The 17680-nt window shown below is 41.6% G+C and overlaps 1 protein-coding gene across 2 annotated transcripts in view; it reads right to left on the bottom strand.

The window, feature by feature from the left end:
• LOC126996874 (E3 ubiquitin-protein ligase RNF19B-like) overlaps positions 1-17577 on the bottom strand; it is a 31105-nt gene extending 13528 nt beyond the window's left edge. For both annotated transcript variants that reach the window (XR_007751697.1, XM_050857788.1), the window contains exons 1-5: positions 17450-17577; positions 13761-14018; positions 5338-5546; positions 989-1607; positions 581-725 (exon numbers count right to left, since the gene is read on the bottom strand). Coding sequence is in view for 1 of the 2 variants with exons in the window: in XM_050857788.1 (XP_050713745.1) it covers positions 581-725; positions 989-1607; positions 5338-5546; positions 13761-13992 (1205 nt within the window). In the remaining variant the exon portion in view is untranslated. The remainder of the gene's footprint in view (positions 1-580; positions 726-988; positions 1608-5337; positions 5547-13760; positions 14019-17449) is intronic.
• Positions 17578-17680: the final 103 nt, after the last annotated feature.

The raw sequence follows: 17680 nt of genomic DNA, 5'->3' as shown, positions 1-17680 counted from the left end.
TCTCTCTCTCTCTCTCTCTCTCTCTCTCTCTCTCTCTCTCTCTCTCTCTCTCTCTCTCTCCTTGATCCCTCTCACTCTTATCTTCCCTTAATCTCTCTCTCTCTCCTTCCTTGATCCCTCTCACTCTTATCTTCCCTTAATCTCTCTCTCTCTCTCTCTCTCTCTCTCTCTCTCTCTCTCTCTCTCTCTCTCTCTCTCTCTCTCTCTCTCTCTCTCTCTCTCTCTCTCTCTCTCTCTCTCTCTCTCTCTCTCTCTCTCTCCTTCCTTGATCCCTCTCACTCTTATCTTCCCTTAATCTCTCTCTCTCCTTCCTTGATCCCTCACACTCTTATCTTCCCTTAATCTCTCTCTCTCCTTCCTTGATCCCTCTCACTCTTATCTTCCCTTAATCTCTCTCTCTCCTTCCTTGATCCCTCTCACTCTTATCTTCCCTTAATCTCTCTCTCTCCTTCCTTGATCCCTCACACTCTTATCTTCCCTTAATCTCTCTCTCTCCTTCCTTGATCCTTCTTAGTCTTGCCTTCCCTTGCACTCTCCCCTTCCCTGACCCCTCACAGCCTTGAACACAGTGGGCCCTCACCTTAAGTAGTGGAGGTCAGATATTTCCTTCATGCAGAGCCAGCAGAACTCGGCGCCACACACACTGCAGGTCATGTGGTTGCAGGAGCCGTCGTCCATCTTCACTATCAAGACCTGGCAGCGTGGACATGCCTTCACGTCATCACCTGCAGGAGAGAAGAGGAGAGGGTCACTGGTGGAGCTTGGCAGAGGGTAACACACTAACCACCAACAGAACATTCAAGTAGTATTTAGTGTTAGCAAGTCAAACAAGTCTTCAAGTTCCCTGATCCCTGTTTTCCTTCCTTCACAAGAGCCCTGAGTAGCTGTAAGGCTTGTCAAGTGGTAGCGTATTCCCTTGACATCCCGTCCCTCACACAAGCCTCAGCAGTGTTCCCCTGGTCCCTCATCATCACCCCCCAGCACTCACTGGTCTGTATGTCGTGGATGTAGCTGAAGGAGGACAGCAGGACGTTGGGGGAGCGCTGGGCCCTCGCCATGTCACAGGTCTGGTTGGGGTGCCACTCTGCCTTGCAGTGATAGCAGAAGTAGCTGCCACAGCCCGGCCTCTCACATTTGAGCTTGGGGCAGCCAGCACAACCTGAGGCCACCACCGCGTAGCCGCAGTCCGGGGCGGGGCACCAGCGTGTGTCGGGATCGGTGGAGAGGACGCGGCGCAGCATGAAGTCCTCGAACTTGTAAGAGAGGAGCGCATTGTCGACGATGGCGTGGATGTCCGACGGGTGCATCAGCTCGCTGCACTGCGGGCAGCTGATGTTGACGCGCGACTCCGTGATCTCCACGCGCAGGTACTGGCGCAGGCAGGCCAGGCAGGCTGAGTGGGGGCAGGACAGCAGGCTGGGGAAGGCATCCGCCGGCACCTCCTGCAGGCACAGCAGGCACTCCCTGCGCCCCACCGCCGCCGCGCCCTCCGTGCCGGCCACCGCTGCCGCCACCGCTGCCCCAGGGGTGTCCGAGACCTGTGTGCCACCACCAGGCGCTGCACTTGCCGCCGCCTCCCCGCTGTTGCTGCTGCCGCCACACGCCCCCTGCAACACACACACACACACACTGTTACCAACCACCACACCACCACCACCACCACCACACACAGCCAAGTACAGGTACCTCTTGCTTTATGTAAGTTCAGATTACACAAATTTGGTTTAACGCAATGTTATAAAGTCAGGGTATATCTTAAATCACACAACTACATTGGAGGACTGAGAGGACCTTTGAGGTGGATGAAAGGCTTTTTAGAAAACATGGAAATGAGGACAGTGATCAGGGATGTGAGGTTCTCATGGAGGAAAGTGATGAGTGGAGTCTCACCGGGGTCAGTGCTGGCTCCAGTCATGTTTGCAATTTATATCAACGACAAGGAAGGAAGAGAAAAAAGGAAGCCTGTAGAAGAGACATTGAGAAGAACAGTTTTCAACAAAGAGTAGTGGAGATCTGGGACGGCCTGGAAAAATACATGGTCCACGAAAAGACGATTCATGAATTTAAGGCCGAGTTGGATTATAGAAGATATAGAGACGGGACAGGGCCAGCGTAGCTCCTACCACAACTGGGTAAATACAACTAGGTAAACACACACACACACACACACACACACAAATACATACAGTACACAAACATACGTACATACATACACATGAACCCACTCCAGTACATCGTTGCCCCTGTGGCTGCAGATGACACCCACAGCCCAGCCTCCACTCCACTGGGTTACACACACATCAGCTTATATATTAAGACTATACACTCAAGCAACTCCAATAATGTATGAGGAGCAGATAAGATAATGTTGAGGAAATGCTTTTGTGCCATTATTTAATCAGCTGATCTACCAAGGAAGACGTGGAGAAGGGTGAGATATGGGGATATGGAGGAAGATATGAGGAGGCTGAACATCACGGAAGAAATGGCTATACACCGGCAACTGTGGAGGAGGCTCATATCCCGTCCAACCCCACCATAGGGAGTAAATGGACATTAAACGATGATGATGATGATGATGATGATGATCTGCCTTGAGGTGTTCTATTTTTGTAGTTAAAATCCAGATCAGATTCAGACCTTGATCAGTGTTCGAAAAGAAGTGGCCATTCTTTAAGACTGGTTGTTGCTGCATCTTTCTTGTATAGCCACACAAACTTGCAAATAAGGAAAACCAAGGAAAACCAAGACTAACCAAAACAAAAAGTGATGCACCCCTGCCGCGACGTCTCAAGGTTGTCATTAGTGGACATATTTTCCACAACACACACACACACAACACAACACACACACACACACACATAGTAAAAAGTTGAGGAAGGGAAGATGCTCAAGAGACATAAAGAAATATAGCTTCCCACAAAGAAACATAAAGGTTTGGAACAGACTAAGTGAAGAAATAGTATCGGCGAAGAGTGTGCAGAGCTTCAAGGAAAAGTTGGATAATTATAGATACGGAGACGGGACCACACGAGCATAAGCCCAGGCCCTGTAAAATTACAACTAGGTAAATGCACACACACACACACACACACACACACACACACCAAAGAATCAGTATTTAATGAACCACAAGAAAACAACTTAGATGTATATATGGAAGAGGTCAAAATAGATAAAGAGGAGATAAAAAAACTATTCGGGGAATTGGAAGAAGGGAAGGCCGTGGGCCCGGATGGAGTTTCAGGTTTTATACTTAAAGAATGCAGAAATGAGCTAGTTGGCCCAATATGACATCATTAGGTGCTCAATTAAAACGGGCACAGTGCCTAGGGAGCGGAAGAGGGCAAAAGTGGTACCTATATACAAAAGTGGAAAAAAGGAAGAACCCCTAAATTACAGACCGGTGTCTCTGACCAGTGTAGTATGTAAAATATGTGAGAAATTAATAAAAGAACAATGGATGAGATTTCTAGAAGAACATAATTTAATCACAAACAATCAATATGGGTTTAGGAAAGGCCGCTCATGTGTGACAAACTTGCTGAGCTTTTACTCAAGAGTGATGGACAAATTACAGGAAAGAGACGGATGGGTGGATTGCATTTACCTAGACTTAATGAAGGCATTTGACAAAGTTCCACATTCAAGACTGCTGTGGAAACTAGAAAATAAAGGAGGAGTGAGAGGGAAAATGAAGTGCTGGATGGAAAGCTACTTAAGAGGAAGAGAGATGAGAACCGTGGTTAAGGACACTAGATCGGAATGGAGAGCGGTGGAAAGTGGAGTGCCCCAGGGGTCGGTTTTGGCACCAGTACTCTTCCTAGTCTATATTAATGATATATTAATAAACAGCTACATGAGCCTGTTCGCGGATGATGCTAAACTGCTAAGACATATAAGAAACAGTGAAGACTGCAAGGAGCTGCAAGAGGACCTGAACAAGATTTGGAAATGGAGTCAGAAATGGGAGATGAAATTCAACGTGAGGAAATGTCATGTTATGGAAATGGGAAAGAGTGTAGAAAGACCAAAATGGACATATAAAATGGGAGATGGGGAAATATTAAAGAAAGTAAATGAAGAGAGAGACTTGGGAGTAATAATGCAAGATTATATGCAACCAGGAAGCCATATAAATCGGATCTTCGGTGATACATATAACATGGTGAGAAATATAGGTATAGCATTCCACTACATGGACAAAGAAATGATGAAAAAATTAATAACTACTATGATCAGACCTAAACTAGAATACACAGAAACAGTGTGGTCTCCACATATGAAGAAACACATAATAAAACTAGAAAGAATACAGAGGATGGCAACAAAAATGGTTCCAGAACTGGAGGGACTGACATATGAAGAGAGACTAAAGGAAATGGACTTGCCAACACTGGAACAAAGAGAAAGAGGAGACCTGATACAAATATATAGGCTATTGAGTAAAATGGAAGAAGTAGATAACGAGAAATTGCCACTAAGAGAGGAACCTTCCAGCAGGAATACTAGAGGACATAGTAAAAAGTTGAGGAAGGGAAGATGCTCAAGCGACAAAAAGAAATATAGCTTCCCACAAAGAAATATAGAGGTTTGGAACAGATTAAGTGAAGAAATAGTATCGGCGAAGTGTGTGCAGAGTTTCAAGGAAAAGTTGGATAATTATAGATACGGAGACGGGACCACACGAGCGTAAGCCCAGGCCCTGTAAAACTACAACTAGGTAAATACAACTAGGTAAATACACACACACTGGAGGGATTGACATATGAGGAGCTGGAGGGATTGACATATGAAGAAAGACTAAAGGATATGGACTTACCAACACTAGAACAAAGAAGAGAAAGGGGAGACCTAATACAAATCAACAAATTATTGAGCAAAATGGAAGAAGTAGATAACGAGGAGTTACTACTAAAAAAATGAATTACCACCAGAAACACAAGAGGACATAGTAAAAAACTGAGGAAGGGGAGATGCTTGAGAGACATAAAGAAATATAGCTTCCCTCAAAGAAATATAGAGGTTTGGAACAGACTAAGTGAGGATGTATTACCGGCAAAGAGTGTGCACAACTTTAAGGAAAAGCTGGACAAATACAGATATGGAGACGGGACCACACGAGCGTAAGCCCAGGCCCTGTAAAACTACAACTAGGTAAATACACACACACACAGATTTCACTCTGATTCTGTTTGATAATGTGCCTAACACTTAAATAATGGAAAAAGTGTTTGCATTACGTGAAATTTACTTTACACGAACTCCCCAGGAACACAACACTCAAGTAGACTGAGAGGCACCCATAACAACAGCCAAGCCAGCAACAATACTTACGCCCTCTGAGGAGCAGGACTCCGCCCGCGTGGTGCCCCTCGAGCCAACGGACCCCCGCCGGCTGCCCACCAGACTCCGCCCCCCGGGGTGGTGGTGGCGGCGGATGGATGACCAGCTTGGCGGGTCGGCCACACCCCCACCATCACCCCCGCAGGAGTCCGCACCGCTGCCGCCACCGCTGCCACTCTCGGATTCTATGGTTAACTTGTCTGTCGGGAAAGAGGAAATGGGTTAGTTTTTTAACTGAAGGAGGAAATAAAATAAAATGGGAGGGAATAAAGTAAAATAAAATAAATTAGAGTAAAATAAAATAAAGCAAAATAAAATAAAATGAGTTAGTTTTTCTTCAACGAAAAAAATAAGGCCTGATATCAATTTTTCCTATGGCAGCAACAGTAAAACTTCTCTCCCCTTTGAAAGATTGCAATAAACACTTCTTTTCCCTTCGGTATCAGAATCAACAGTTAACTTATCTGTGAGGAAAAGAAAAGGAAGCCATGTATTGTTTTTCCTTTAAAGAGAAAGACTATGGCAAACACTTCCCTTCGGTATCAGAATCAACAGTTAACTTATCTATGAGGAAAAGAAAAGGAAGCCATGTATTGTTTTTCCTTTAAAGAGAAAGACTATGGCAAACACTTCCCTTCGGTATCAGAATCAACAGTTAACTTATCTGTGAGGAAAAGAAAAGGAAGCCATGTATTGTTTTTCCTTTAAAGAGAAAGACTATGGCAAACACTTCCCTTCGGTATCAGAATCAACAGTTAACTTATCTATGAGGAAAAGAAAAGGAAGCCATGTATTGTTTTTCCTTTAGAGAAAGACTATGGCAAACACTTCCCTTCGGTATCAGAATCAACAGTTAACTTATCTGTGAGGAAAAGAAAAAGGAAGTCTTCTATTGTTTTTCCTTTAAAGAGAAAGACTATGGCAAACACTTCCCTTCGATATCAGAATCAACAGTTAACTTATCTGTGAGGAAAAGAAAAAGAAGCCATGTATTGTTTTTCCTTTAAAGAGAAAGACTATGGCAAACACTTCCCTTCGGTATCAGAATCAACAGTTAACTTATCTGTGAGGAAAAGAAAAAGGAAGCCATGTATTGTTTTTATCCCAAGAAGATTGTGATAAAAACTTCCTCGCGCAGCCGTTAATCTCTCAAAGTGCCACCGTTATCACGTCACCTCGTCAACATCAAGGGTCACTCATCGCCAGCTTAAGGTAAAAAGAGTTCAAAATATGACGGATGGAGGGCGGAACAATAACGTGGGCTGTGGAGTTTGTTGATAGATGATTGACTGGGATGTAAAATCACGGCACTGCAACTGTACTGGCCATATTTTTTATTTTTATTTATTTATTTATTTATTTTTTATTGTACAGGAAGCAACTCAAGGGCAACAAAAAGAAAGTTAAGAAAAATAAAGCCCACTAAACACTGCTCCCATAGAAGTGAATAGTAAGGAGTACCCAAAGGAGAGGCCAGTTTCAAGTGTCGAGGTGTGGAAATTGCAAAAAGATGATGGAGACGAATTTACAAGGACCGAAAAAAACGTATAATGCATCAGATACTTAAAACAAAATGGAAATTGAAGAAAGAAAATGTCATGATACACTCAACTTGCAGCCAAATATAACATACCTTGTCTAAAATCGCAAAATTATAAAAAGTTGAAAATCGTAAATGCAGAGTTTGTTTCTGCCATTGTTTTGTCCCACTGCAAAGATATCAATACACCCCCCCCCCCATACACACACACACACACACACACACACACACACAGATAGCTAAGCAGCCCCTCCCAAATTAGGTTTACCTATTGCGTACCTGTATCAATGTTCTTATCATGGTTATCATCAGTGGAGAGCCCCCACCCCCCACTGAACCTCAAACAACCCTGGCATCCCGGAAAGAAAAAAAGAAATTAAAACAGATTGGACACACACACACACACACACACACACACACACACAATGAGAGAATATGAAAGAAGAAAAAAATGGGATACTGTTTAAATTTCAAGGAGCATTTTGCCACATAACTCGGTAAACACACACACACACACACACACACACACACACACACACACTCCAATTTATCCATTATCAAGCGTGGTTATACATTATCATTAAGAGCATTATTGAATTATCAGTATATGTTGTCAATCAGTTTTGGATAAAGAAATAAAAATGGCAGAAGGGAAGGAAAAAGCAATGATAAACCAGATCAGAAACACACATGTCCAAATAGTGATAAGAAGAAGAAGAACAAGAACAAGAAGAAGAAGAAGATGAAGAACAATCAACTTCCTCAAATAAAATAACAAAATGAGAGTAAGTTTTTTCTCCAAGGAGGAAATAAAATAAAATGGGAGGAAATAAAGATAAAAATAAAGTAAAATGAGTTAAAATGAGTCAATCAATTATAGACAAAACAAACTAATAAATAAATAAATAAATAAAAATTGTATTCCACTGTATTCTTTATTGTCTCATTGATATTTTTGGGTGAAGTTTTCCTATTATTTTTTTTTTTGCAGGGTTCGAGGTTCAACGACCAGAGAGGAGCTGCCTCGTATACCCCAACTGACCTCTTACCTCTTCCTTACGTTCTTGTGTTTGCATGTTCTTACGTCATCAATCAGTTACCATATATATAAAAATAATTGTTCTCCTCTATTCTTTATCCTGTCTCCTGTATCTTCATTGTTTATGCCTGCCTTGTATACGCCATCTGGCCTCTTACCTTATGTTCGTATGGTCTTATGTTATCAATCAGTTACCATTGATATAAAAATAATTGTGTTTTCCTCTATTTTTTATCCTGTTAACATCACATTTTTTTTCAAATTTTCCCATTTTTTATGATGCGGTTAAAAGGCCTTGAACTGCCTCTATCAAGCGGTTATCCCAAGTTGAAAAAAATGTCGAGAAAAATTATATTCCTTTGTAGACTTTAATTTGTCATCATCATCCATTTTTTTTTCTTCAATTTTTCCCTTTTTTTATGACGTGGTTAAAAGGCCTTGAACTGCCTCTATCAAGCAGTTATTTCGAGTTGAAAAAAATGTCGAGAAAAATTATATTCCTTTGTAGACTTTAATTTGTCAACATCATCCATTTTTTTTTCTTCAATTTTTCCCTTTTTTTATGACGTGGTTAAAAGGCCTTGAACTGCCTCTATCAAGCAGTTATCCCGAGTTGAAAAAAATGTCGAGAAAAATTATATTCCTTAGTAGACTTTAATTTGCCATCATCGTCCATTTTTTATCAATTTTTCCCTTTTTTTATGACGCAGGTAAAGTTCAATGACCGGCCTTGAACTGCCTCTATCACACAGTTATCCCAAGTAGGAAAAAATATATCTAGAAAAATTGTATTCCTTTGTATTCTTATCTTATCATTATTCATATTTTGCAATTTTCCCATTTTTTTATGATAAGATTAGACATTACATGATCATCCTCTAACTGTGTCTATCAAATGTTTTAACTACGTAAGCAAAAATGTCTAGAAATAATTGTTCCTTTCTAGTCTTAAATTTGCCATCATTGTCCATTTTATCATAATTTTCCCTTTTTTTTTATGATAAGGGGTAGACATTATACGGTCAGCCTCTAACTGTGTCTATCAAATGTTTTCACTATGTAAGCAAAAATGTCTAGAAATAATTGTTCCTTTCTAGTCTTAAATTTGAAATCATTGTCCATTTTATCATAATTTTCCCTTTTCTTATTATATGGTCATCCTCTAACTGTGTCTATCAAATGTTTTCACTATGTAAGCAAAAATATGTCTAGAAAAATTAATTCCTTTGTATTCTTATCTTATCATTATTCATATTTCATAATTTTCCCATTTTTTTATGATAAGGGTAGACATTATACGGTCATCCTCTAACTGTGTCTATCAAATGTTTTCACTATGTAAGCAAAAATATGTCCAGAAAAATTGTACTCCTTCGTATTCTTTTTCTTTTATCATGATTCATATTTAGTCAATTTCCCCTTTATGGTGGGATTAGATGGTCAATGACAGTCTCTAAGTATGTCTATCAAATGTTTAAACTACGTAAGCAAAAATATGTTAAGGAAAACTGTACTCCACTGTAGTCTTTAATTTGTCATCATTTTTCATATTTCATCCTTTTCCCCATTTTTTTATGAAAGGGGTTAACATTCAATTAACAACCTTCAACTGTGTCTCTCAAATGTTTATCCCAAGTAGAGTGAACAACTTGTATTCCTTAGCAGTCTTTAATCTGCCAAGTAGAGTGAACAACTTGTATTCCTTAGCAGTCTTTAATCTGCCAAGTAGAGTGAACAACTTGTATTCCTTAGCAGTCTTTAATCTGCCAAGTAGAGTGAACAACTTGTATTCCTTAGCAGTCTTTAATCTGCCAAGTAGAGTGAACAACTTGTATTCCTTAGCAGTCTTTAATCAGCCATCATAACCATTTTTGATCAACCTTTCCCTTTGTTTATGATGTGATTAGAAGTTCAATTACTGTCCTTGAAGTCTCCAGTGTGTTTATGTTATGTAAGGAAAAATGTCAAGAAAAACTATCCTTTGTCATCCATGTTGAAAATAGGATTAAAAGTTCAATAGCCATGTAACTGTCTATCAAATGTATATCCCATGCAAGTAAAAATCATCTCACAAGCATGTCAAAGCAAAACCTGAAGGAAAAATTGTGTGTCGGCACGTAGCAGGAGTCATGGTGATGCTGACAGGGTAAGAGATGCTGGCCAGGCTACAGAATCCTAACCCACAACTCTTACATTCTGAGAGAGGCAGGGATGGAGAGAGATGTGTGTAAGAGATGCTGGCCAGGTTACAGAATCCTAACCCACAACTCTTACATTCTGAGAGAGGCAGAGATGGAGAGAGATGTGTGTAAGAGATGCTGGCCAGGCTACAGAATCCTAACCCACAACTCTTACATTCTGAGAGAGGCAGGGATGGAGAGAGATGTGTGTAAGAGATGCTGGCCAGGTTACAGAATCCTAACCCACAACTCTTACATTCTGAGAGAGGCAGAGATGGAGAGAGATGTGTGTAAGAGATGCTGGCCAGGTTACAGAATCCTAACCCACAACTCTTACATTCTGAGAGAGCGAGAGATTGAGAGAGATGTGTAAGAGATGCTGGCCAGGTTACAGAATCCTAACCCACAACTCTTACATTCTGAGAGAGGCAGAGATGGAGAGAGATGTGTGTAAGAGATGCTGGCCAGGCTACAGAATCCTAACCCACAACTCTTACATTCTGAGAGAGGCAGAGATGGAGAGAGATGTGTGTAAGAGATGCTGGCCAGGCTACAGAGGCCTAACCCACAACACATTCAGAGAGAGGGAAAAAGGGAGAGATGTGTGTAAGAGATGCTAGCCGGGCTATATAGGCCTAACCCACAACACACATTCAGAGAGAGAGAGATGGAGAGATGTGTGTAAGAGATGCTGGCCAGGCTACAGAGGCCTAACCCACAACCCTTACATTCAGGGCTGTATTACAAAAACATTTCATCACCCAAGAACACATATTTGATAAGGCTTTTGAAGGAGTTTTGGGGATTTTCAGGGGTAGTTATTTCATCACCCAAGAACACATATTTGATAAGGCTTTTGAAGGAGTTTTGGGGATTTTCAGGGGTAGTTATTTCATCACCCAAGAACACATATTTGATAAGGCTTTTGAAGGAGTTTTGGGGATTTTCAGTAGTTATTTCATCACCCAAGAACTCATATTTGATAAGGCTTTTGAAGGAGTTTTGGGGATTTTCAGGGGTAGTTATTTCATCACCCAAGAACACATATTTGATAAGGCTTTTGAAGGAGTTTCGGGGATTTCCAGGGGTAGTTATTTCATCATCCAGGAACACATATTTGATAAGGCTTTTGAAGGAGCTTTGGGGATTTCCAGGGGTAGTTTTATGACCCTGGTGTTAGTTTGGCCCTTCTTCTGTACCGTGAACCTAAAGAAACACTCATGAGAACCCAACTGACCCCCTCTTTGACCTTTAGAAATACTGATGTGAGAAGCAAAAGTGTCTTATAAAACTGAGCCCATAGAGAGAGATGTCTAGCGTGCCCCCATCCAAGAGGTTATCAGAACACACTCTCCTGTAAATGCTTCCCTCCTGCCAAGTCCACATCTCTTACAGTCAGAGAGAGAGGCAAAAATGGAGAGATGTCTAGCGTGCCCCCATCCAAGAGGTTATCAGAACACACTCTCCTGTAAACACTTCCCTCCTGCCAAGTCCACATCTCTTACAGTCAGAGAGAGAGGCAAAAATGGAGAGATGTCTAGCGTGCCCCCATCCAAGAGGTTATCAGAACACACTCTCCTGTAAACACTTCCCTCCTGCCAAGTCCACATCTCTTACAGTCAGAGAGAGAGGCAAAAATGGAGAGATGTCTAGTCTGCCCCCATCCAAGAGGTTATCAGAACTCACTCACTCTTGTAAACACTTCCCTCCCGCCAAGTGACGTTTTTCACCTATGACTAATGACTATCTCTCTCTCTCTCTCTCTCTCTCTCTCTGATAAGTGTTGCGTCCTATCTCCTATCTCTCTCTCGTGACTTCTTGTTTACTACCCTGATATTATGGGGGCATCGAGGGGTCACGTTTTTATTTTTTCTTTATCTTTTTGTCTCTGTATTTTTAATCTAGTGCAAGTGATAAACAAATTTGATCAAGATAAAACTTGTTCAGGATCAGTCTCTCTCTCTCTCTCTCTCTCTCTCTCTCTCTCTCTCTCTCTCTCTCTCTCTCTCTCTCTCTCTCTCTCTCTCTCTCTAATGCAAGTCCTGTAATGATTTAATTTACTAGAGACAAATCGTGTTATGAGGAGTGTAAATTAATGTAGAATGATAAGAGTGTGTGTGTGTGTGTGTGTGTGTGTGTGCACGTGTGTGTGCGTGCGTATTTCGTATTCACACCTACAGTCCGAGAAGAGTAAACAACAACAGAGAGAAAAAAAAAAAAAAAAAGTTTATGCACATCCTACCACAGCTAATACGTGTCTAGGTTTCATCTTAATCCTACCACAAGCACCACTATCCTCCTCCTCCTCCTCCTCCTCCTCCTCCTCCTCATCATTACCCCTCCACCCCTTCACCATCAATACAATCTCAATAACTAACTACTATTACAACTACAAATCATAATAATAACTAATAATCTCACTACACCACCAGCATAATCTCCATAACTAACCACTACTGATAATAATAATAACAATAATAATCTCACCATTTCACCACCAGCATAACCTCAATAACTAACTACTACTGATAATAATAATAACAATAATAATCTCACTTCACCACCAGCATAATCTCCATAACTAACAACTACTGATAATAATAACAATAATAATCTCACCATTTCACCACCAGCATAACCTCAATAACTGACCACTACTATTGATAATGATAAGAGTAATAATCTCGCCACTACACCACCAACCTAATCTCAATAACTAACTACTTCTGATAATGATACTAAATTTGATCACTATCTTGCAGCCCTGTCCTCTACCTTCCTCGATCCCTCAGTTGTCATGACCTCTACCGACAAAGGACGCTACCCCATGAATACCAAGACGCAAGGTGGAGGGAATGGCATATCAAGCAGCTTCCGAGAATCTTCCCCCAATGAATATTAAAAACTGTGGGGGAAGATGATATTTCTGCATAGCGCTTAGCAGGCTTTTTTGTCGCCATTGCTGCCCTTGAGCTGCTTCCACTGATAAAAAGAAATAAATAATCCCTACTGGTGATTTCCGTGTATGATTCAATCACCTGTGACTGTCAATGTTTCAAGGCCATGGAATGTTAGATTGAGGAATAAGTATGTCTAAGCCTATTGAGAAGCATTGGTAGTATTGGTAACCCCATGTTTTGGTTATAGTTAGGTTGATGGTATCTTGAAACATATGACAGGCAGAAACTTGTAGTAAAAATCAACAAAAATATTAAATTCAACAGAGAAGTAAAAACAGATGTAAAAGAGAGAAATAAAACAGAGAAGTAGAGAACAGAAGTAAAGACCAAAAGAAATAAAAATCAACAGAAAAGGAGTTCACTTTGGTGGACAGAAAGTCTCATTACCAAAGAAGTGTGTACATATATAAATTTACTGAATAAACACATAAACTATGATCACTGTTTGCGTTTGTTAGGTTAGACATCTTCCACACACAACAGGTAGGCAGAAACTTTTACGACACACACAAACACAAACGCACACACACACACACATGAAACTGACCTCTCTTCTGACCTCCCGTTTTTTTTTTTTCTATTGTTCCGAGAAGCATTTAGCGTGTTTTTTTTTTTTTTCCTTGAGCTGTTCCACTTGCTGTAAAAAAAATAAAGAACACACACACACACACACACACACACACACCGATACTTACATGAGGATGAGGGTGTGCGTACTCTCTTTGGCCTCGTCCGTATTGAAAACGGCGTGTTGCTGAGCAGGGAGCGGAGTGTCACCCTCGGGAACCCTAAGGTGGAGGAGGCGGAAGAGGAGGCGCCACCGCTGCCTCCACCGCTACCTCCACCTCCGCCCCGCTCCATGCTACTGACGGAGGGGTAGGTTCTCGTTCTCACCCCGCCGCCGCCGCCGCCACATGGCTCACTCATGGTGCTGTGAAGAGTGCCGTCTGACCCTGCAACAATGACCCGAGATTAGCTAGGGTGGCAGTGACTACGGCTGTGTCAGATCTAGATAATAATTTTGAGGGTTGGCACTGGGCACAAAAATTCACTCAAACATAGTATATAGTTCTTCTTTTAACCCCTTGACTGCAGATTTCCTACAAGAAGCCATCACCAAGCTACAGGAGTGGAACAAAAAAGTGGCTGCTACAATTTAGTGAAGAAAAATGTAAAGTCCTGCACCTTGGGAGGGGAAATCCAGCATACCTATACCACATGGGAAACACTTCACTATCCACCACAGAGGCAGAGAAAGACCTGGGAGTCAATGTTACCAGGCTACCAGTGAAAGCCAAATTTGTGCCAATTGCAATGGACAGGTTAAACTATCCACAGAGAAAGACCTGGGAGTATTAATGTTACCAGGCTACCAGTGAAAGTCAAATCTGTGCCAATTGCAGCGGACAGGTTAAACTATCCACAGAGAAAGACCTGGGAGTATTAATGTTACCAGGCTACCAGTGAAAGTCAAATCTGTGCCAATTGCAACGGACGGGTTAAACTATCCACAGAGAAAGACCTGGGAGTATTAATGTTACCAGGCTACCAGTGAAAGTCAAATCTGTGCCAATTGAAGCGGACGGGTTAAACTATCCACAGAGAAAGACCTGGGAGTATTAATGTTACCAGGCTACCAGTGAAAGTCAAATCTGTGCCAATTGCAGCGGACAGGTTAAACTATCCATTTCCCTGTGTTTCCTGTCAAGTTTCAGCGTTCCACCTTACATCGTGATTATTACTAAAAGAATAATATGAAAAAAATGCTTCATTAGCAAAAAACATAGATGAAGTCACCCATTTAACACGCCCATCTTAACCAACCCATCCATTGCCATTGCCATGGCAAATCATCACCCATCACCTATGTACACACACACACCCATGTACAGCTCCCCACACTCACCCATCACCATCTAACACACCTAATAACCTCCTCACACCCATGTACATCCATCCCATGATCCACCTGGCACGACAAACCATTACCCATCCCCCACCTACCACCTCATACAATCACCTGTCACCTAATTAAAATACCAAATAACCAAAAATAATCCACTCACACCCATGTACATCCTCCCCTCACCCACCTAACACAGCAAACCAATGTTCATCACCCACACACACACATACACACACACCCCACCATCACCTCCCAACATGCCCACTTCCTGCACCATGTTTAAATGACCTGATTTAAACGGCCTTGGCACACAACACCTGCCTCACACATCAATCAACACCTGTTCCTCTGACCCCCCCCTGAACTGACCCTGGGTGACCTGACCTTTCTTGGGGGTGTTAGGTCACTGGAGGTCAGCTTACAAGGGGTTCAGGAGGAGTTAGGTTGCTACAGTTGGCCTTGGGATATTTTGACCTGGTAGTTAGTTTTATTCAATTCTGACAGGCTTATTGATGATATTAACACGGATATCTATTCTGACATGCCCGCTGGTGGTCAGGTCACTTGAGGTCAGCTTATTAGGAGGAATTACGGCACTACGGTTGGCCTTGACATACTGTGATCTCGTATGGTTATTTTCAGCACTGAAAGATAATATTTAGTTCCCAGGAGAAAGAATATTGAAGTAAATGGTTCCTTTCACTGTTAGTTCAAGGAAATCGGGCACTAAAGTTGGCCTTGAGATACTGTGACCTCAAAGTTATTTTCAGCTGTTCCAAAAAGCGTAACAATGATATTTTGTTCCAAGGAGAAAGAATATTAAAGAAGATTGCAATAAACACTTCTTTCCACTGTCAGGTCAAGGAAATCGGGCACTAAAGTTGGCCTTGAGATATTGCGACCTCGTATAGCTGTTTTAAGTTGCTCTACGACGCGTACATATGATATTTTGTTCCCAGGAGAAAAAATATAAAAAAAGATTGCAATAAACACTTCTTTCCACTGTCAGGTCAAGGAAATCGGGCACTAAAGTTGGCCTTGAGATATTGCGACCTCGTATAGCTGTTTTAAGTTGTTCTACGCACGTACATATGATATTTTGTTCCCAGGAGAAAAAATATTAAAGAAGATTGCAATAAACACTTCTTTCCACTGTCAGGTCAAGGAAATCAGGCACTTTAGTTGGCATTGAGATACTGTGACCTCATATAGTTATTTTCAGTTGTTCCAAGATGCTGAAAGGTGAGATTTTGTTCCATGGAGAAAGAATATTGAAGAAGATTGCATTAATCACTTATTTTCACCGACAGGTCAAGGAAATAGGGCACTAAAGTTGGCCTTCAGATATCCTGACCTCGTATAGTTATTTTACTCCATTCCAAGATGCTGAAAGGAGATATTTTGTTGCCAGGAGTAAAAATATCACATTAATCACCTCCTTTTGCCGCCAGGTCAAGGAAATAAGGCACTAAAGTTAACCTATAGATATCTAGACCTCGTATAGTCCTTTTAAGCTGACCCAAGACACGTAACAATGATATTTTGTTCCCAGGAGTAAAAATATCACATTGAACACTTCCTTTCGCCGCCAGGTCAAGGAAATAGGGCACTAAAGTTAACCTATAGATATCTTGACCTCGTATAGTCCTTTTAAGCTGACCTAAGACACGTAACGATGATATTTTGTTCCCAGGAGTAAAAATATCACATTAAACACTTCCTTTTGCCGCCAGGTCAAGAAAATAGGGCACTAAAGTTAACCTATAGATATCGTGACCTCGTATAGTCCTTTTAAGCTGACCCAAGACACGTAACGATGATATTTTGTTTCCAGGAGTAAAAATATCACATTGAACACTTCCTTTCGCCGCCAGGTCAAGGAAATAGGGCACTAAAGTTAACCTATAGATATCTTGACCTCGTATAGTCCTTTTAAGCTGACCCAAGACACGTAACGATGATATTTTGTTCCCAGGAGTAAAAATATCGCACTAAACACTTCCTTTCGCCGCCAGGTCAAGGAAATAGGGCACTAAAGTTAACCTATAGATATCTTGACCTCGTATAGTCCTTTCAAGCTGACCTAAGACACGTAACGATGATATTTTGTTCCCAGGAGTAAAAATATCACATTGAACACTTCCTTTCGCCGCCAGGTCAAGGAATTCACGTCACATTTTAATAAGGGCACAGAAATTGGCCTTCAGATATCGTGCCCTCGTATAGTAGTTTTAAGTTGACCCAAGACACGTAACGATGATATTTTGTTCCACGAGTTAAGAATATCACGTTAATCACTTCCTTTCCCCGCCAGGTCAAGGAATTCACGTAATATTTCAACATCTGTCATTCAAGGCCAGTTGCTCCCCTCTCTCCAGCTCCTCTTCGTCCCTCGTTTCTGCCTCACTCCCGCACCTCACGGCTCTCATATCCTCCATGTTCCTCGGTTATGGTCTCCCGGTTAATTGTTATTCTCACATTTAATGGCTGGAAGGCGTCGTGTGAGGAGAAAATGGCGAAAATGTGTCACTGGGTTCTACCACCTCCCACCTCGGCCGCCATTGCTCGCCTCTATTTTGATAGCCGCTGTTTGTCTGACCTCATAAGACGTCTTTTGTCTCTCCGGGGAAATTTACACGCAATAATTTTTACGTTGTAATATACCAGTTTGTGTTGTGATATACCCAGACTTATTTCCACACCTATGTC

This window comes from Eriocheir sinensis, chromosome 11 (assembly GCF_024679095.1).
Source record: "Eriocheir sinensis breed Jianghai 21 chromosome 11, ASM2467909v1, whole genome shotgun sequence".
Classification (NCBI taxonomy): Eukaryota; Metazoa; Arthropoda; class Malacostraca; order Decapoda; family Varunidae; genus Eriocheir; species Eriocheir sinensis.
Note: the sequence above shows the minus strand (reverse complement) of the source record. Positions and strands in the feature narration are given on the sequence as shown.